At 38.0% G+C, this 21,217-nt stretch overlaps 1 protein-coding gene across 4 annotated transcripts in view; it reads right to left on the bottom strand.

The window, feature by feature from the left end:
- Positions 1-6,311, bottom strand: part of KIF6 (kinesin family member 6) — a 148,972-nt gene extending 142,661 nt beyond the window's left edge. For all 4 annotated transcript variants that reach the window (XM_030500054.1, XM_030500053.1, XM_030500056.1 and 1 more), the window contains exons 1-3: positions 6,204-6,311; positions 5,226-5,335; positions 2,315-2,389 (exon numbers count right to left, since the gene is read on the bottom strand). In XM_030500054.1, the coding sequence (XP_030355914.1) occupies positions 2,315-2,389; positions 5,226-5,335; positions 6,204-6,269 (251 nt within the window). In that variant the 5' untranslated portion in view covers positions 6,270-6,311. The remainder of the gene's footprint in view (positions 1-2,314; positions 2,390-5,225; positions 5,336-6,203) is intronic.
- Positions 6,312-21,217: the final 14,906 nt, after the last annotated feature.

The raw sequence follows: 21,217 nt of genomic DNA on the forward strand, positions 1-21,217 counted from the left end.
AGAAAGATTTTAGAATCCTGAACATCGCATTGCTGGTTCTAGTTTAAACAAAGCCCCCCTTTTTTTTTTTCCTGAGCATTCAAGTCTCTAACCAAATTTTCTCATGACTAAGTATGCATGGCAGGGAGCCTCAAAACGTTACTGAACTATTTCATTGATATTTTCCTGCTACTTTCTTTTCCCTGGCAATACACAGACAAAAGAAAAAAAAAAAAAACCTGTTCCCTTTGTAAAATGACTCCAACAACAGAAATGAGTGCATTTTCAACAGTTTTTGTCTGCAAGAGAATGACAACGTAGAAACAAATAACGAACGTTTTGCTATGAAAACTGTGGTCTTTCAGAGTAACAGGGCAAATCTTACTGTCCCACAACAGAAAGGCAAACTGAGTCATTAGCTATAGAGTGAAATAAACTCCATACACAGACTCCACTAGCCAAGGAACCTAATGACTGTGAAGACATTTTGAGATAAGTGTTTTTGCTTAAGAAAAGGTAAAAATTAAGGAAAATGATAAGAAGCAGGAACATACTTCAGGTATTGCCTACTCTACCATAAAAAACTCCTCAAAATTATCCTTCAATGTTACCAGTAACAATACAAATGTCAATTATAATACAAGCTTTAACACATTATAACACTCAGTCAAAACAGTCATGATTCAGTTAATGATGATCTTACAAATTAATTTTAGCATTGAAGATAAAGACTCAGCTACTTGGAGATAAACGTATGCCTAAAACCCATTGATTTTAATAGCATTTAAGTACTTGCAAGTACTTCAAAATATCTAAAAATCAAAGCTAAAATCTGCATAATGGACCAAATCAATGTATAAAAATCTTGTATCAGCCAACACTGAAATAAAGGAAAACAATACCACTTACTGTTTATTAGAGCACTGTATAAGTGAATTATTCAACTGGAAAACCTCTTCATTTTCTAGCCAAACACTCCAAAGGGGAGTGGGGGAGTGGGAAAAGTCAGTCTGTTGCTAGTTAGCTTTGATACTCTCAATTTTTCCTGAGGATAATTCAATCCATAGCATGTAACAATAAGACATTTAATCCTTCTCTATCCACACACAGTCAATAATTTTTTTCTTCAGTCACCATTAAACTCAGAATTATTTAAAGCTAAGTAAATTAGTTAACTTGAAGCTATATGTTAAAAAGTCAGATAAGCAAAGAAATCCATTTTGGGTGAAAGAAGAAAATACAATTTTTTTAAAAAGAATATTTAACTTATTTTAGTAAAGTTTCAAATTCACTGGCTCTTCATTTTCACTGTGATTTACCCTCCTGTGTTATGTGGGACTTTTAAGAAGCAGCAGGGTAGGGAAAGGACAAGAAAATGAAATTATAAAGAGCTAGGTGTACTTTTACTTCCAAATAATAATTTGAGAAAGACTATGAGTCCAGCTGAGGATGTCTGTTTTCCTACAGTGCAAAACATGCAATAGTGCAGTAGGCTGACAAATAACTTGCAGAATCATAGCTTAAACCAACGGATGGGTCAGACAATGAATGAGAAAGAAGTTGATACCTAAAGTAATACTTCCCAACTCACAAATTAGAATTCTGAGCAGAAAGCTTGGTGAAACATTATGCAGAAATTCTGCTTCCTCCAGAATGGGATTTTCTCCCCCACTAAAACCAGTACTAACATCAGCAATGTAGGCATAAGCTGAGCAAAGAGAATGGCATATTGGAAAATCCACCCGGTTCAGAGTGGCATTCACTCCACACAATGAAGAGGGTTTCTACATCAGTCTTACATGTTTGCCTTTGCAAACTCTAAAATACAAACATTGTTTGGTTATTTTATTGAGGAGAAAAACAAAACCAGTGCCTTAAACTTTAAAACAAAAATAATGAGGGGAAAATTTGAAGCTATCTCCATAGGTATTAATTCATGAGCATCCCTAACTTAATGAAAACCAAACAGAGGTTTAAGATTTTCATTAGGTTTACCCCTTCATGGAACTACATAGGTAATACTTTTCTAAGGCAATGAGATGAGCTTACATTATATACAAAAAACTAATTAGACATGGATTTCTATGCCTATGCAACAAAAAAGCCAACAGTAGCAATGCTATTTTAGGAGTTAAAAATGGAACCTTGCCATACATAAAATTCTTTTGGGATTGTTGCATATCTCCTAGACTCAGGTATGTCAATATTTAGAAAGTTAAAACATCAATCCACTTTTACAGCATCGAGACAAACACTTGCCAGCTCTTCAAGTAATACAATGAAAGCTATTTTTGACCCTGTGTTACCCCGATTACTCACAAGATCAACAACGTACCATTCTGCTACTGGTTTGGCAATGCTGTCAAAAACCACATCTTGTTTTGCCTCTTGATCAAAAATTTTCTGAAATCTGAAAATATTAAGCAAATAATAATTGCTTAGAATCTTAAAACACTACTTGATTCATACATTTTTGTTTGTGTTTGTAATACTCAATGTTTACATCATTAGGCTTACATAACTTAGTACAATGTTTTCCCTGTAGTCTTAACCACAGCGTGCTGTTGTGCTATTGTATATAAATAGGCTGTACACAGTGCTGCTTTGAAAAGATCTGTACAATCAAATCCTCTGATAAAATGATGTGGCTTAGAAAAGAAATAAACCGTATTTTAAATCTATCAAGAGAATCAGTGTTTGTAACTGGCACCGCACTGAAACCTGGATAAATAGATTACACTATAACCAAATACAGCATCCCACCAGTATGGCCAGGCTCACATTTTTTCATAACTACTTCGTTCATTCTGCTGCACAGTTACTGTAAGTCACAAGGATACATTTAATTCGACCTATGTGTTGTCAGTTCCTGTATAAGATATCTGCAGTTGTCTTCTAGAATCACAGAATACTTGAGGTTGGGAGCAATGGTCTCCTCCAATTCCAGTGCTCAAAGGAGAGGCAGGTACAGCAAGGGTCTGTCTAGTCAGCTTTTGAGTATCTTCACAAGTTCTGTGGGCAATCTGTTCCAGTATTTGACTACCCCACAGCAAAAAAAAAAATATTTATATTTCCTATAATTCAATTTGTGCCCATTAACTCTTGTCCTGTCATTGGGTAGCACTTAGAAGCATCTAGCTCAGTTTTCTTTACTTCCCCCTCACCCCATCAGGTGTTTACACACATTGATAAAATCCACTTGAGCCTTCTCTTCTCCAGGACAAACAGCCCCGGTCTCTCAGCCTCTCCTCACATGGCAGGTGCTTCAGTACCTTAGTCATCTTTGTGACCCTTTGCTGGAGCCCAGTACTGGACACACAACTCCAGATGTGATCTCACCGGAAGGGAAAGATCAACTCCCTTGACCTGCTGGCAATGCTCTTCCTAATGCAGCCACCTTTGCCACAAATGGTGTATTGCTGACTCATGTTCAACTTTTTGTCTATCAGGATGCCAGGTCCTTTTCTGCAAACCTGCTCTCAGTCAGCCCTGAGCCTGTCTTGGTTATTCTCACCAGAAGCAGAACTTGGCATTTCACTTTGTTGAAATTCATGAGATTCTATTGGTCCATTTCTCCAGCTTCTTGAGTTCCCTCTGAATGGCAGCACAACTATCTGGCTTTCCTAAATCCATTCTTCACACAGCCTTCCTTGGTCACGTGATGCTGCTCCCAGCTCTTGTACACTTCCTTTCTATGTTTGCATTTAGTCAGGAGCTGCTTCCTAATACATGCAAGCCTCCTGCTGCCTTTGCATCATTTCCCATCCATTTGGATGGACCATTGGAGGGGACAATCCTTGAAAATCGGCCAGCTCTTGGACTTCTCACCAGGGTTGTGTCTCCTGGAATTCTTTCAAGCAGGTCCCTGAACAGGCCAAAGTCCTATCTCTCTTCAGTCTGAGCTGAAGTACAGGGTTATAATCCTACTTTTTGCATTGCTCCCTTCTGTCAAGATGTTGAATTTCAGTATCTCACGGCCACTGCAGCCAAGGCTACCACCCAGTTTAATATCCCTGATCAGTTCTTACATGTTTGCAAATATGAGATGCAGCAGAGCTTCTCCCCTCATCGGCTTTTTAACCATGTTAGGAAGTTGCCATCCATATACTCCAGAAACCTCCCATACTGCTTGTGCCCTGCTGTGTTGTCCCTCCTATCTGTAACTGTACACTCACATAGAACTTGATCCCTATATATGAGAGTAAGAGCAAAGGAGACTAATGTCTGAGGTGACCAGGATAGACAGACTTCATGAAAGCATGAGTTTTACAGAGGAAAAAGAAATGCTTTCTCCATAGTATTATTTTTGCCTTGTCTTAATGATAATAAGGCATAGCCTTCCTCAATTCCATCTCTATAGAGTTTTTAATAAAGTCAGAAAAAAATACCAAGATTCATTACAGCTCACTCGGGCACTTGCAACCTAAGCTAGTTTTGCATACAAATCTAGTTGGAGAGGGCAGCTCATCTCTTCCCAAGTAGAATAGATTTCCTTAGCTGATATAAAATGGTATCTGTCTGAGATGCAGATGTTTATCTGAGCCTCTCAGTTTGAACAGCATAGAGCAACAAATTTACTTAATTGGGTATTATAGAATAAAAAATATTCAACTTGGAAAAAGACAACCTCGACCTTGTTACTAGAAGTGGTTATACATCTAACTTTCTTCATCATCAAAAAAGTGTTGCCTCCAAGTTTTCTGTCAAAAAAAACCCAAAACAAACAAACATTTTATTGATATTGCTGGTATTTAGTTTCTAAAAATATTTACATTCTACAACCAGGGGTTTGTTTCTTTCAACAATCTCTGTTTTTCTTTACCATGTTTCGGTTATGTCTGAAACAATTTCCAAACAGTGTTTTGCATCAAGACATCTTTAGCCAGCCTATGCCAACTCATTAGGTAACAAGAGAACACACACTGTCCTGCACTCATACACAAATTCAAAACAAGCTGTAAAAATGGCCGAGCTGATAAATGAAGATGCAATCTTTGAGATGATACTTAGAAATGTATAATGACTTGCAATGGATAGACAAAACCTCCCCAACTTTATCAAATACTAGCAAGTAGGTGAAGAGTATAATATGCTGGATTATTCCTCTTGTTAAGGGAGCTGCAATTTATCTATACCAAAGCATAATTTTAAGAATGGGCTTTTCCTGGTTCTGTAGATCTGTATCATTACACATAGTGATATTAATCACTGAAAGCAGAAGATATGAAGATAAGGCTTTTACTTACTTGAACTTGTAGCTCTCTCTTTTATTATTGATGACCCCATCTGCTAAATCATGTGGCACAATAACCTCCAGACTGGACAGAGATTTCTCATCATCAACAACTGAATAGATCTAATAGGCACAGATATGAATTAGCAAAACAGTTTTACCAATAGCACAGTACAGACCTTACATATCACACTTATGTAAGCTTAGCACCTGTAACTTCCTGAAGAAAAGAGTCATGAAAAATTCACTTAATACCTGAGCAGATCCTCCTTCAGCTATTATTATCCTGTTTGTTACCATGTAAGCACTACGGTAAGATTTGAAACAGAACCATTTCCCCTTTGACATAATTTACTTACTAAACCACTTCAGTATCTGAGATGTTATTAAAAAAAAACCAAAGCACAGACCCTTAGAACAACCCCCTCCAAAAAACTTGTAAGAATATATTAGGGAAGAGTACAACGGAATGAATAGAGTTTAAAACAGCAAGACAATGAAGAGACCTAAATGCATGTTTCCGAGGAGCACTTTGATCACCGTTATTACTCCTTCCCACGACACTACAGACTGGGAGCTACACGTTCCCCTCCGACGTTCAGAACAGTGTTGAACTGCATAAACTCAGTGACCAGCATAAACTGTTTTTACTCTGGAGCCTTTCCGCAACAAGTAGGCAGGAAAGAAGTTCCTCACCCCCTTTCCCAGTAGTTAAGTCTGAACTCCTGTACTCAGTGGTTTTATTAACTTTTTAAGGCTTCGGAGAACAGTCCGGGGCTGTGGCTTTCCGCTCCGCACCCGACCACATGAAAAACCCCTCAGCCTCCACAAAAACCCCACAGACCAGCGGTGCCTTTAGCGACGGGATGAGACGGGACACGCTCACTGCGCGCTCCCTCCCGCCTTCAGGCAGCCCCAGGGGCGCCCTCCGACTCGCCCCAGCCGCCCCGCTTCCCCCCCAGCAGCACAGCAGCTGTCTTCCCCGTCCTACCCCCGCCTGCTGCCGCCTGCCCAGCGGCTTCACTCGGGCGTACACCCGGATGGTTTCCTTCACCATCGCGGCCCGCCGAGCGCCACCGTGCTGCGCCGCCCGCCTAGCAACGGTAACCACGGCAGCACGCTACCCAACGTGCACCGCGGAGACTGCTGCGGACCGCGCTGGGGCGGGTTCGGCTCCTCCCGAGTGCCCTCAGGTTCCCATCACGCCCTGAGGGGTTGTTTAATGGGGCTTGGAGGAGCAGGGAGAAACGGGCTCCACCTGCCAGCGGTGGCTGCCATCCCGCCGCAGGTGGGTGATTTCCCACCAGCTGTGTTCCCCCAGGCTGAAGAGCTATGGCTGTGAGGAAAGGGAGGTTGTAAACACTGCCCAGCCAAGCGGTGCCGTGTTTGTATCACGTATGGATCACTCCATTGTCGCATCAGTAATTCCCCACCAGATCTGTGCGATTGTGCATTACCTGTGTGTCCATGTGGCCCTCCTCCTCCTCTGGCTGGAATCACCCCTGTGAGGTCACTAGCGTCAAGAGAAGTGTCTGCTAACCAGCCAGAACATCAGGAGGGAAATTGAGGGAAAACATGTACATTACATGCAATAAAGACATCATTTTTTTAATCTAAAAAATGTTCTGAAAAAACTGCTGGTGGGAAATAGAGGGTGCTGTCTTGTTACGAGAACTAAACACACAGAAGTAATAGTAGGACCCTGTTATTCTATGAAGTGGTTACCAAAGAGTTACAGAAACAACACAATAGTATTTTGGCCTTAGTTTTGGTGAGATGTAGTGGTAAAGATCAGATTACAGCGATTACAAGCCCACTAATTTAAATTAAGCGGAAAATCAGGGACTTGATTATGGGGGAGGATAGAAGTTTCTTTAACTCATATAAGGTAAAAGTATGTTGAACTTGTAGTCCAAATAAGAAAAACAGTAGGGGAAAGGGTTTTTCTCCCCCAACTGAACAAATAACTGTCTCAGAAAGCATATGAGGCGTAAGTAGTGAGCCTTCAGGGAATGAAATGGACTAATCACCAACCCAATTGAGTGCAAAAGTCAAAAGGGTAAAAATGCAAACAAATGGAAAGTATTACTTGGTGATTAAATAGAGAGTGAAGGAAAAACAGGACATTGGAATAGGATAATGGAATAAATAGTGAGTATTTGTTAAGTGTTGCTCCAAAACTACAAAAAAATTTTGTCCCTTGTCAGTAGGGATGGGAATGCTGAAGGTGATGTCAGAGCCAGAAGTGACTAACAGGAAGGAAGTGTGAGAGAGAAATATCTACAGCCAAGAGGCAAGCAGAACCTAGAGAATTCAATGAATTTAGGCTGGGAGATGGGGATTTGACAGAGAAGAGTAGATAATTTCAGCCCTAGAATTCTGAAAGACTTGGGACTTTTAATTGAAGGTTCAGGAACTGTGTTGGTTGGTTTGGTTTTGTATTGAAACAGGAACAGGAGGGTACATTATTCTTGGAAAACTTCAAATACAATAATCGACTGTTTTACTTAACATCTTAGCTGGATTGTGAATTAGCTGGGCAGTGGGCACTGAAACACTGCAGTTAGCTGAGTGGAAAGCCATTTTGTGTCTGCTGGTGTTCAGTAGCTGGAATATGGAGTTGGGTGAATGAGACTATATTGCTCTTGACACAAAGTCTGGTCTGCAAACGGTTTAGGTGTCCTCCAACACGAAGTATGAGCTGTAAAACCCTGAACCAATGCCGCAGTGAAGAGTCATCCACAGGTTTTGCATGGGACTACTCTGAGTATTATATGGCCTGCACAGATAAGCCGGTGAGCTATCTCAAACTCAAGCTGCTTCCAGTTTAAAAGCAGAGTCCGAATTTCTGAAATGGGGGAAGGAATCCTGGGCCACCTGCAGAATGGTCACTTATACAGCAAAAGAAGAAACAAAAATAACAGAAAAAACTCACAATTGTCTTCTGAAATACCCTTTTTATTACACAGCTGTCTTTGCAGAAATGCTAAAGTGCTGTGTTGTGCTCCACAATATATTGCCTTCAAGAATGGCATGTTAGTCCAGTGGCACCCAGCTCAGTATTAGCACTCTAGGTTTACTGGTCTTTCTGCAAAATGAAAGCTGCATCGTTATTACCTAGGTTTTTCTCTTGAGTGTAGTATATGGTATGTTGACTGCAGAAGACTGGAGATCAGTGGAAGAATTATTAAATTGGTGATAATCTAGTTAAAGGTGATCTATTATAGTTTGTCAAGAAAAAGGCTATTCTTGGGCTGTAAGGAAATTATTAGCAGACTTTTCTGAGGACACAGATCTTATGTAATATTTTAATTAATAACTGTGACAAAAATGGGAGCATATATTAATTAAATTCTGATGATGTGACTGACAGTCATATGTGCTGAAAAGGATCAAAATATCTAGGAGAAGATGAATGACTGTAAGGATTAGAGGAATAGATATGGATAACTATTAAATGTGGTATAAGTTGCAAAATCAAGCAGGCATGTAGGACTGAGGACTAATGACAACATGTTCTGCTACAATCTGGAATCCATTCAGCTAGAAGTGTCAGAAGTATCTTATTTGCTGAAGTAATGCAGGTATTAATATGACTGCTACATTTTCTCTAAACTAGCATTCTTTTTCCAGAAAAGTTATATAAATAATTAAAGTAGTATGTACCAGGTACATATGAGGATAGAAACTATTTCGCATATTTAAAAGCTAGTTAAAGGAATAATTAAACTAATTCTTTTTGTTTGAAGCTGAAAAAGAACAAAAGTAACAAAATAATAACAAAAACCCCACAAAATCACACAAAACTTTCAATAGCCAAGAGAGATTAAGACAACTGTCTCAATCTATTTACTATTCTATCACATAACTAAATTTTGATGTAAAACCAGGATTAGATTAGAGTCCCCACTGTGGTGACTCCACACATCATGTCCAGTGCTTACCAGAAACAAGAAGCTTCACATGTTAAAGGAAAAAAAGAAAGAGAAAAAAAAAAAAAAAAGAATGGGAACAGTAGATTTCCAGACTCTAAGAGAAAATAAGGTAGAAAGATAGAAGAGGAATATGAACAGAAGCTTTTTATTTTTTTATCCATAATTACAGAGTTGCTGATTAACAAAAGACCTCTCTTGAGTTAGCTAAAGAACTAAATTGGCTTTTAAAATTTTCCTAAGATTTTTAAAAGATGGCTGTTGTTAGAGGTAAAGAATTATTACAAAGGTTCGGGAATTGTGGGATGTGTTTCTGTTATTACCAAACAAATAGAACTGTTTCCAGCATTTGTATTTCTTAGAGCTTTTAAGAAAGTCTCAGAAAATGGAGCCTGAAGGTGACAGCTAACCATGCCAGATAATGTACTGGTGTAGAGATTGAATCATATGATGGAGGCCTGAAAAGTTTTGTTCTTCTTTGAATTTACTATGGTTAAGACCTTTCTGTCTTCCCTGGGAAATCACCTTGTACTGGAAGAATTCTCAGCATTTACATTGATGCTAAATCTCAGAGATAAGTGTCAAACTTTGTTTCAGCTCCAGTATTTGGGAAAGTGCACCACAGAATACAAAGCAACCTTTGGGCTTGAAATAATTATGTGGCTGTGTGAGCTACAGGATCTGGCAATTGCATATTTTAAAAAGGTCAGCCACTGCATTCTGAATTAATAGTTACAACATCACAACTAATCGTCTGCCTTTACCATTGCAGTTTTCTTCCAATTAAAAAAATAATATGGGTCATACTATATACTGGAGCTGGCAGTTCCAGAACTTGTACTCCATTATGTCACCTAGCAACATAATATGCTTCCAAATAAACAGCCTTGTAAGTTCTATAATAGCCCAAACTTTCAAGTTCTTTCTTTTTTTTCCAAAGTTTTACTTTTCATAGACTTTACTTATTCTTGGCAACTGTCATGCCATTTGGCTGAGATAATGATTAGAAGTTAGAACATTAAAATCTTTCCACAGATCAACTGGACAGGATGAAGCGCCAAGACTCTTGCCAGAGTCTGAGTTCGTCTCATCATCCAGCTCCTGGAAATATTAGTGCCAAACGTGTACCTTCTACATGACCAGAAACTCTTCTTAAATGACCAGAACTTAAGATCTGAAAGTTGGCTTAAATTTCTGTGTGTCTGTTGAGTATGTTATTTGGGCTCTGCCAGAAAGAGTACAACCTTTACTTGTAAAAGGTGTGGTAATATAGAAACTTCAGTTTCTGTAGTTAAATGGAATGTGAAAAAAATCTGGCAATATTTTTTTGTATTTCAAGTATCCTACCTGTAACATTTGTTCTTTCTGCTTAAAATGGTTAATGCTGTCACGTAAACTGCCTTGTTCAGCTTTTAATAGCCCAGCGCTGAGAAGAGCAGGGATGTTTCTGTCTTCTAGTCTACTGGTATAATCTGTTTCTTAGGAAAGAGTGCTACATCTTCGTTTATGGTGTTATGTTTATTTGGACTCTATTGTAAGTACCTTACAATTTCACTGCTGTTCTGACATTCTTACTGAACACATTTATATGTTTCCTAAAAATTTATGTCTGGGTAGACTCATCCAAAACAGAAAATCTTAAAATGTCCTCCTGAGGGCTTATGTGTATGCATACATGTAAACATGTATGTATGTATGTATTTGTTTTTTTTAGAGTAAACCAAAATTCCATGGAGAAATTTAGGGATCCTTAGGACTCTGACTGCAGAAGGCAACAAATCTTTTTTCCAATTTATTTTTTTTTCCCTTCCCTCCCCCTCCCCCCCCCCATCTTCTAAATGGTAAACTGCATCCTTTGTTGCAAACTACAATGTAAGAAGTGTTAGCCGGAGACATGAACATACTTCTAATGCAGTGCATATGCTATCTGAACAATTTTCTCTAACTCTCTCCAACATTTATCTTTAGCATTGTAGTTTTCCTTATTTTGTCATGAAAACTTCCAAAGTCTGTTATTGATTTGCCTCTGACCAAGGGACAGATAAAATACTAGGTGACCATGAGTAGAAAAGGTTGTGTAGTTTGGAGTTTTTTGATCTGAAAACTGGTGAGAAATTTAGATTCTTGTGTTCAGTTCAAGAGTTAAAAAAAACCAAACAAAGAACCAAAACCTGAGAAATATCATTGTACCAAACAGCTCTTGCTATCCAAGGTTTGGAGAGGGGACAATGCAAGAAAAGAGGAAAATAAAAGGAAATAATATGGATAATATTAGCACAATGGTCAGAGACTAGGGTTCTCCTATCCAGATATTGTACAGACATAGACCATAAGGAGGACTTAGAGAAAGACCTTTATGTAATTTTACATAAATTTTCTGAAAAACTCTTTTTGGGAAGGAAAACAAGCACAGCAGAAAACAGGGAAAGATTTTATTGAAAGTGTAACATGAAGCTGATACTACCAATTGATTATAGACAGAAACCTATCTGCAACTTGGTCATGAATAAGGTATAACAAAATGGACAAGAACCTCAAAGACAAAGAAAGTAATGTAGTAAAGAAGCGAAAGTTACTGGAGAAGGTATAATTGCCTGCGGCATAATCAGAGTGATAACTGAAAAGATTATATTAGCAACATGATTCTGAGAGTCTGGGGGAGGGGCTTGGGGAACAGGGAGAGGAGTTCACTCATTGGGACTAGGTAGGAGGAAAATGCAGTGATGTGAATAAAGTGATTACAGCCATGGAGTAAAATTAAGTCTGTAGTTCAAAAGGTTAAGGATAAATGTCTGGATCTCAATTTCACAATTATTAAGTGAAAATAGAGGGTATGATGCAGGGAAGTCTAATGAAGGAAACTCTAAAATATAAGAATAATGGAGAACACCAGCTGGTAAAAATAAGCTGCATGGTTTAGGTAATGTGAAAATGAAAAGGAGAGTGGAAAATGAAGTATTACTTTGGAGGCAATGGGAAACAAAGGTAGCAGACCACTTGAGGGCTTTTTGTTCTGCCTATTTATTTGAATGTAAATGACTCAAGCATGGTGTTAATGTGAAGAGACACAGGAGAGTGCGTAATTAAGAAAAATACAAAAGGATTATAGTTGATCTCACTGAAGATGAATTAGGACGAGGTGACTAGTACTTAAGTAGGTGAACAGATGAGAAACTTTTGTATCTACAGTGAAATGGAGTTGTACAAGGCCATCTGTAAAGAAGCAAAAGTCTGAATCATAATCTAAGTAGCAAAGCATAGCTGAAAATAAGGGAAATTATACTTCCCAGGTACACTGATCTCAAGAAGCTGCTATAATGAGCATACGTAAGTACTTACACAGGCTCACTGCTGCTTCCACATGCATATATTAATACGCTCCAGCCAGGCATGCCAGACATTAACACGTTTAGCTGCAGAGCTGGTACATGCCTTTTTCTTAGAGGAGAGAATTAAGACATGGAGAAATTGAGCAATGTGGACAATTGTGCAAGCACAGCCTGCAGTGAAGCCAGAGAAAATGGTGTCTTCAGTAAAAAAGCCACTAGATACCTTAAAAAACCAAGACCAACCTTCCCACTAAATTTCTCATTATTTGCATACTCTTGTAAACAAGGGACAAAAGGACAATGCACAAAACAGTGCAGCTGTGTTTATGTGTTACTATGTGCAAAGCAGCTGGTTTTCCCAGAGTTTGGTCTTGAATACTGTTTCCCCCCCTATAATTCTGTGAATGGGTAGCATATAAGCATGCAGCTTCCCAGTAGCTACAGAAAGTAGTATTTCCAAATTAACAAGTACAACAACAAAATACTTGTAGCAGACTAACATCACAGTAATGTAGAATTAAGAACTGCTCTTGAACTGTTTGAAGTCAAATAGAATAGCTCTTATTTAAGCACATTGTAACAGTATTTACAGTCTTTTTTTTCTTTTTCTTTTTACAAGACTACATATTTTCAAGTAATGAAGGAAAAAAAGGAGTTTGGTTGGGTTTTTATTTAATTTTAACATCCAGTTTTTGGTTTAAAATAAATTAACTACCATTGCTCATTCAAGTCTCAAATGCCAGATGCATTTAAGGCGGGGTGATTTTGTCACATGCCGATCTTGTGTGTCTACAGTTGAGAAATCTTATAAATGGGTAAGGGTTGGTATCCAGGGACTGCAGACATCAGTTATTTGCCAATGTGAAGAGGCAGACTTCCTGTCTGAGTCACTATATTAAAACACAAAATGTTCATTTACCCAACGTTAATCTTACATTTTTATCTTGGCTATGGATTTTGTATTTAGTCGTCGTTTCGACTTTCCTAGCATCTTTCACTTATGAATCCCCAAGGATCACACATTAGTGAGTTTTAATCATCTCTTGCATTTGGAATTAAATCCTTTTCAAGTTAAGGCTGACTCTAGGACTGCAAGATTACAATCACAAACAACAATATGCGTTTTACTTGTTTTTCATGTATGACTGAATAACACAGGTGAAGTAAATTGTGCAAAATTGAAAATAGAATAAACTCTCTGAGTTAAAAATTGTACTGCACTTTATATCCATTATTTCTTTACTGAATTAAAGTCTTATTGTAAGCAGTGTAAAGAATTTAGATCTTTCACATGTTGTTTATAACCAAAATGGTGAGTTGTAAATTCATCAACACACTATATACTGTGGATCTTTTTTTCACAAAGTGAAGTTCTTAAAGACCTCGGAGGTAATTTGACAGACAACTATATACCATCAGCTTTTGTTCATGTCAAGTTATTATTAATCTAATAGTATAACTTTTCTATTTTATGGAGATACTGTTCATAAAATCAGGAACTATGTAGTTTTTGCTCAAGTTCGCATTGTTCTGTGACCCCCAGGAGAGGGCAGTGGTTTGTACACACTCGCATCAGGTTTTTCCAAAGCAAATAAGCATACAAAGTCCTAGATATGATATTTAAAAACATAGGTCAACAGGAATATCAGATTGTCTCCGTGAATAATGAGTTTCAGAAGTACATAAATTCTTTTTTGAGATTTTCTTCAGAACATATTTTTTTCTTGCAAATGACTAGCACATAGAGACTTCCTTTTAACACTAGAGATAAGACTGTTAACAGGTATTGTTAACAGTTACTGTCATTGAAAAAGCTGTAATTTTGTGAAATAAGAAAAAAACACTTTTCCAGTTGTATAAATCTAGTAGGATGTGTAAGGACTCCCTATGAAAGTTTTTGTATTTACAGAGGTCAAGTTTGATCCATGGAGACACATGAACAAGAAGTGCTACTTGAAAAAGAAAAGAAACAAACCCAAATCCCCATCTACTGCTTACTTCCAGGTAAATAATACTTTTTTCACTGATGAACAGAAATCCAGATGCATGGAGTAGGATTAATCATTGTTGAAAGGGATACTCCAGCAGTCTCGCTTGAGAGAACGATTTCAGTGATCTAAAGAGAAAGAAACAGTCCTTCTAGGTGAGTTACATGGCTAGTTCAACAAACTAAATTGTTATTAGGAATATAACATTAGCTTTCAATGGAGCTCATATTATTTGCAGTGTCCGCTGAATGGTTTATTGGAAAAGTTGCATAAGTAAAACATAAGGTTGGGTGCAAATGACAAGCCACAAGGGGAATTAAATATCTTACCCTGGAAAGGGATAGTGTTATTTTAGGTCAGTTTAAATAGTTTAAGAACAGACATGAATTTAATCCAGAAGGGCCGTTTAAGTACACTGGGTTTTAACTGGTTTTGTTATTAGTTATAGAACATTTTAAATTCTTACTTTACAGTTGTGATGGTTTTGCATGCCCTCACAGGCCTTACCTAAGCTCTAGTGTATGCTAAAGCACCTCCAGAAGCTTAATCCCACATTGTTGAAGTGAATGTGATTTGGATATAGTCCAAACGATGGCTGCAAGAGGAAAAATGGTAGGAAGGATTGTATAACATCTCAGAAAACAGCTAGACTGCCTGATAAGCAGTTCTTCAAGTTACTTATTGGAGTTTCAGAATAACGCCGAGTAAAACTGAATCATGTTGGTATGAGGCACCTTAGAAATAATTGTTTTGTATCACAACTGTTAACCAATTTGTACAGTTACTGAAATATTTTCTTAACATTTTAAAGTCTCCAGGTGCCAAGTGTGTATCATAATTTTCTTCGAACACACATAAAATTACTTAATGAATATTGGCTTGCAGGATTATTATCCTTCCAGCTAATTCCCAGTCCAACTCAACTTGCCTTTTCCTGGGCTTCTTGCCACATTCCATTTTCCCCTGTGCTGTTGATGTTATGTAGAACTGAAATGTGGAATTATCTACAGTTCATAAAAGAATCAAGTACCTTAGACTGTTGTGTTCATCTATTATTAATGGACAGTAAATGAAAACACAAGCTAACAAAAGGCAAAGGATAAACACATTTAAGCCAGACCAGTTCCCAGAGAAATAATTTAAAAACTTGTCAAACAATTCTTGAAACATGGAAGAATGATGATTTCCCATAGATTCATTGTATATATTCTGGCACTGTAACTTTTCCTTTATATAATTTTTTTTAAAAGCTTGAATAGTAATTTCCATTGGAAGATCTCAAAGAGATTTACAGATATTAACAAAATCAGATTTGTAACACCAGCGTGAAGAAAAGAAGCTCGTCAAGCTATTCATTGCCAAAAATATATCCTTGCCCCAGTTGGCTGCTTTGTGCTTTTCTGCCAGCACAAAGTTTCACGAAATACTTCATTCACCAATTCCTAATTATTCTGCTCCATTTGGATTGATTTTACATTCCCTGGTTTCTGAGGATGCTCATGACTAGTGTCTCAGATAAATTAATTACCCTCAGAGGGCTTGATGCTACATGAAGGAAGCAACTCACTTGTGATCTCCTCTACTGCTTCCAAACATTACTGCACTCCAGTGGTCCTGTGCTTCTGAAATGACTTCAGAGGGCTACTGTGGCTGGGTGTAGTGTAGAGCACTTTTCATCAGCTTTCAGGGATGGGAAGGAAGCAAAAATGTCTTCATCCAGTTTTTTCAAGTAAGCCAGGATCCATGCCAGTACTTAGTTGGTAATTTGTTAGTTGTGATTCACTGTGCAGCAGTCCCTGCACAATGAATTCAGTTTCTTCCTGCAGGTTCACTGGCCCTGCCCTACCTTTCAGCTCTCAGTGTATTTTTCTAATCATTTAAGCTATTATCATTTTTATCTTGCCATATGTTTAAGGCATTATAAAATGCCTTTTGCCTCCAACCATATATTATTATTATTATTTTATATTAATATTCTCATAATTAACATTATATTAATATTCTCATCATTAACATTATATTGCATTATTATATATGTTAACTATAGACCATTGAGTAATCAGATATTTGAGCATTTCTCTTATGAGCAACTTGTGTTTCATTAAAAAATGAGCAAAATACAGAGCAAATACACCCCAAAAGAAATCCTCTAGAAAATATATCAGTTTGCCATTTGATTACTACTGAGCCTTCCTTATGCCTAGGTAAGTGTATAACCTGTTCCACAAATGGCCATAATTAATTTTCTTGAGAGTAAAGGCTTTATAAGCCACATGTGCTGAAGACAGCCACATGAATTTAACTCAATCTGTGGAGTACCCTACCAATTCCATGTATAAGGGAACCCAGATGGTCCCTTTTTGCTTCATAACTGTGTCCCAGAACTCTCCTCCTGAATTGTTTTTCTGCCTGCTCAGCCAGGGCCCTTTTTACACACCACCTGAAGTGTTTCTGGCCCTACCTTTTCTTTCTTCCAACTTATACTTTGGAGTCCCTGACATTAGCCAGTGAAGCCTGTAAACCTTAATCCCCTTAATCCTGAATGTGGTATTATTTTTATCTGTATCTGTCCTTTACTCCAGCCTGGCCCGGATCACTGGTGATACTGCTTACGTCTCAGTCTCTGGCATCCTTCCATTTTAGCATCTTAATTCTTCAATAAAATATTAATCAAACAAGATACATCTATCTGTACAGTTTGCCAATTCTAAGCTATTAATGTTTGATGATGAAACATTCGCTTTTTTTGTTGTTAATAATATCTGGTAGCATCAGGTAGGTTGCTTGCTGTTAAAAAGGTTCTGAGCCAGACAGTGCTCCTTCAACTATGAAAACGAAGTTCTTGCCCATAAAACTCTCTGCTGTTCTTCAGTTTTTCCAGTCTGAGGAGCTCACAGATCTTTACTCAGGTACTCAATTCTGTAATTCCCATTTCACAGATGAAGAAACAGGCCCAGTGAAAGGAATAATTCGGTCAAAGAGACTAACACACACGCATGTGTTTTACACATGCTGCCATTTTCATGTCCTGACTATGTTGATCCAAATGTAATTAAACTTTCACACCTTCCTGGATATGCCAAATTAATTTGGAAAAAGAAAGAAAAAAGCGCACGAAGGAAACTTCAAATTTTAGATCATTCCTGTACCTGGTCAGGAGAAGAATCTTCTAGTAACAATTTTTATGACCTAAATTTTAAGAAATGCAAAAATTTATAAAATTATTTGTTGAAGCTTTTCTGTATACTCAGGAAATAATCAAAGGAAATGGCAAATCAAAGATACATAGCCTTTTCTTGTGAAACTGGTTATTAAAATTTTATCTGAACTGGTTCAGCACTGCTAATTTTCATCAATGGTCCATCTTCTTCTATAAATGCAAATATCAGAACAAAATGGACTAATTTAGAGCACATTTGACAATATGTTGTATCTTGGTCTTAGAAGATGCTGAGCATGCCAACTTAGTTTATTTCAAACTGCTTTCGGATCCTAAGGAACGCATTCTGATATTCAGGAGATTAGTGGGTTTAGACATATTGGAATTATCATTCTGGTTTGTTTTTTAGAATTTCCAGCTTATCGGGTTTTGGTGACATTTTGGAGAGGTTTTATTAAGTGAAACACAATAGCAATCCCGTTGCATAATATAACCTCGTACTTACCCTAGTGAGGTACTTCTTTTCCTTCTTGTGCTTCAGGGACAATTTTAAGCGCCTTTGCCCTCCCAGTTCCTCTGCTCAGTTCTGGTCTCTGGATCTGCTGCAGTTTAAAGACGATGAGACAAAAGAGTCCAAACTCAGATTACTCAGATCATGGGAATATGGGCCCATTGCTTTGACACACTCCCACTCTCAGCATTTTCAGCAAAGGCAGTATTTGTAGCTGCCTGCAAGATATTTCTTCAAGCTGTCTGTCTTCTCCCTTAAAGAGGCTGCAAAACTCATTTGCCAGTCTTTGGATTCATGGGACCTGTTCTGTGTAGTGTTTGTAAAAATAATACGGAAGTAGCACTGCCCTCTTCTTCTGAGGACAGTGATAGCTGTTCAGTGTTCATTGTTTTGTTTGCTCAACTTCAGACAGAAAAACCTGGTGCTGTGGGGTATTGAATATCTTGAACCACGGCTAAATCAACAGTGACTAGGACCCTGGAGAGTCAGTATGCTCTTAGCGTAAGTTTGTAAAGTTGTTGTTCTTGCCTGTCTTCACCAGAAGTCTGATTATACTGCTGTTACATGTCACTGCTCCTCAAGTCCAGTCCAGAACTGGATTCTTCAAATGAGTATTCTGTCTTTAAACTTTCATTCATTTATAAGACCAGGTTTTATTCTATCTGGAAAGAAAAAATAAAAGTATCTGCAGTCCAGTGGCTTTCTGTTTCATCCTGTGAATTGTCCAATTTCTGTAGACTATTGGGCAGGTGATAGAAACATATGTTGAGAATAAATTTATGTATCGTATGAGAATTATTTCTTCATTTCTGGTATTTAATAAGTACAAAGGAGACAGAATACCTAAATGTTATGGTTTAAGTTTGTTCTGTTCACTTGTTTTATTTCTTACGTTATTAAGAGTATGAAATGCTTCTCATTATTATCAGTTAAGATGCTGTGCTCTTACCCTGTAGGCAGGTTGTTTTAATTCTTTCTTCTGCAGGTGAGGTATCTTCCAAGAATAATTGTACCAAGTCTTTATGCCTGTGTCCATAATACCGTACTATACTTCAGAAGCAGAACTCAAGAACTTTCTTATGTTTTCCTGCCTAAGCAGACACTTGTATATGTCATGGTCAAACTGTATGACATCTTGAAATGGCAGCTTCACAAGAGGGGAGCAGTATGGTGACATGACTCTGTATTCAGGAGACTTTAGGGACTATGTTGATGTGTCATAAATTCAGTAGGATTACATGTGCAAAGTTTTGAAACTGGTACTTTTTTCTGTAGTTAGCAAATAATACAGAAAAAACAACAGTAAAGAGCATAAGCATTAGTAAACCAAAGCACCTAAAAGTTTGGAAGTGCCAAATATTAAAGCACCAGCTCTGACTGTGTGCTCACATTTTATATATATCCCATGCATCAGGCTCACATCAACTGTGGAAAGAGCTGCAAGGAGAAAGAGAGTTGTCTTGAGCTAAATGTCTTGAACTGGCATGGCAATGCAGGTAGCTGCCATGTTCTGCCATATGGGTAGTGGATAAACATATCTGTATCATAATGTGTTTGATATCTGTCATTTTTAATAACATTTGATTTTACAACCTTGGTATCCCTTTCAATGTTATTAAAAATGTAATGTAATTAGCTGTAGATCATTACTCCTTTCAGGTTTACTGGTTCGACTCTGTAGGCCAGTGATCTACTTGCATCCACGCCTACAGGAGAGATTTTCTGCAAGGTTGTTTTAAACCATTCTAGGAAGTGACTCGGGATAATTGCTAGTCTAATGGGCTCTCTTGGCTTCCTGGAGTCTTTTAAAAATAAATCCTTTGCAAGAAGAGAGAATGTCTAGGAAAGAAAAGCAAAAAATTGTACCAGTCAAGACACTTAAATTTGATACAGTCCACATAATTTACCTCTCCTTCCAACCCAGACTCCCCGGATGTTTTGTAACACATGATGATTGCTGTTAATATGGTATATCATTGGTGGCATTTCTGTCTGTATGATTGTCTACTGTATGCATAAGGTTTTACCCCCCCAGGTCATATCTCTGGCTTCTTTAAAGCATCTGTGCTTTAACAGTTGTCAATCCAGTATGTGTGTCAAAGAAGCCAAGAAACTGTTGTCCCACAGATCTTTCAAAGGACCCTGGTTAACCTGAATTCACTATATAGTTTTTGGTGGAAAATAAAATGAATCTAAGTTAAGTTAGGTCTGGGAATAGCTAGTTGGGCTGTGATATGTTACAAAAATGTTGTTTAATTCTGATATTATATGTCCACAGAATAATTTTAGTTTACAACTGTCCAAGTAGTCTGGCCTACTCAATTCTCTCTAGTCTAGTTGACTGCTGCAAAGGAGTCAGAGCCTAGCCACAACTCCCTGTGTGGGACAGAGCTCAGTCTTTGCTGCCTCCTCTTCTGCCAGTGGTGTAGGCAGGATGTTCTCTAGCCCTTGTGCCTTCTGTCTACCCTCATCTATGAGTACCATCCATCAAGGCTAAGCCTGTTGCTAAATTTAGTTTAAGGAGTTCAGTCTATCCCTCAGTCTCTGAGTTCAGTCAGTGTACTGCAGAGATACTCACTTTGTAAGTCTTACTCTAACACTGCGCTACGGTTAATTGAAAGTGCTCCTTCAGCTGTGTGAGTCCTTTTCTCACCTTTTATTACCTTTGATACTGGATGAAACCGAGTTTAAAATGCTGTCATTTCATTGCCTAGTTGTAAATACAGATTTATCCAGTGCCATCTACTGATTGAGATAATCAGACACCATCATCTGCATGATCCTGTGTGGCCAAGGGGACATTGCAGGTACACTGTGATAGAGCACCAGAAATTGGTTCCTTCCCCCTTTCCTGATATGGAGGGTACAATCCCATGCATGAGACAAAGCTATGGCAGTGTCTTAGAATGATCCTTCTTGCTGGCACGTGTATCTGCAGCTCATCACCGGCTTGCCTTCCCATCACTTCGACTGTTTACTAGCACTTGGTAAACCATGGTACTGCTTCAGGCCTCAGAAATGAAGACATCTACGAGATCTGTAAGTGGTTTCACTCTGGTCAGCACAGTGGAGAATTAAATCTGGA

This window comes from Strigops habroptila, chromosome 10 (genome assembly GCF_004027225.2).
Source record: "Strigops habroptila isolate Jane chromosome 10, bStrHab1.2.pri, whole genome shotgun sequence".
NCBI classification, from domain to species: domain Eukaryota; kingdom Metazoa; phylum Chordata; class Aves; order Psittaciformes; family Psittacidae; genus Strigops; species Strigops habroptila.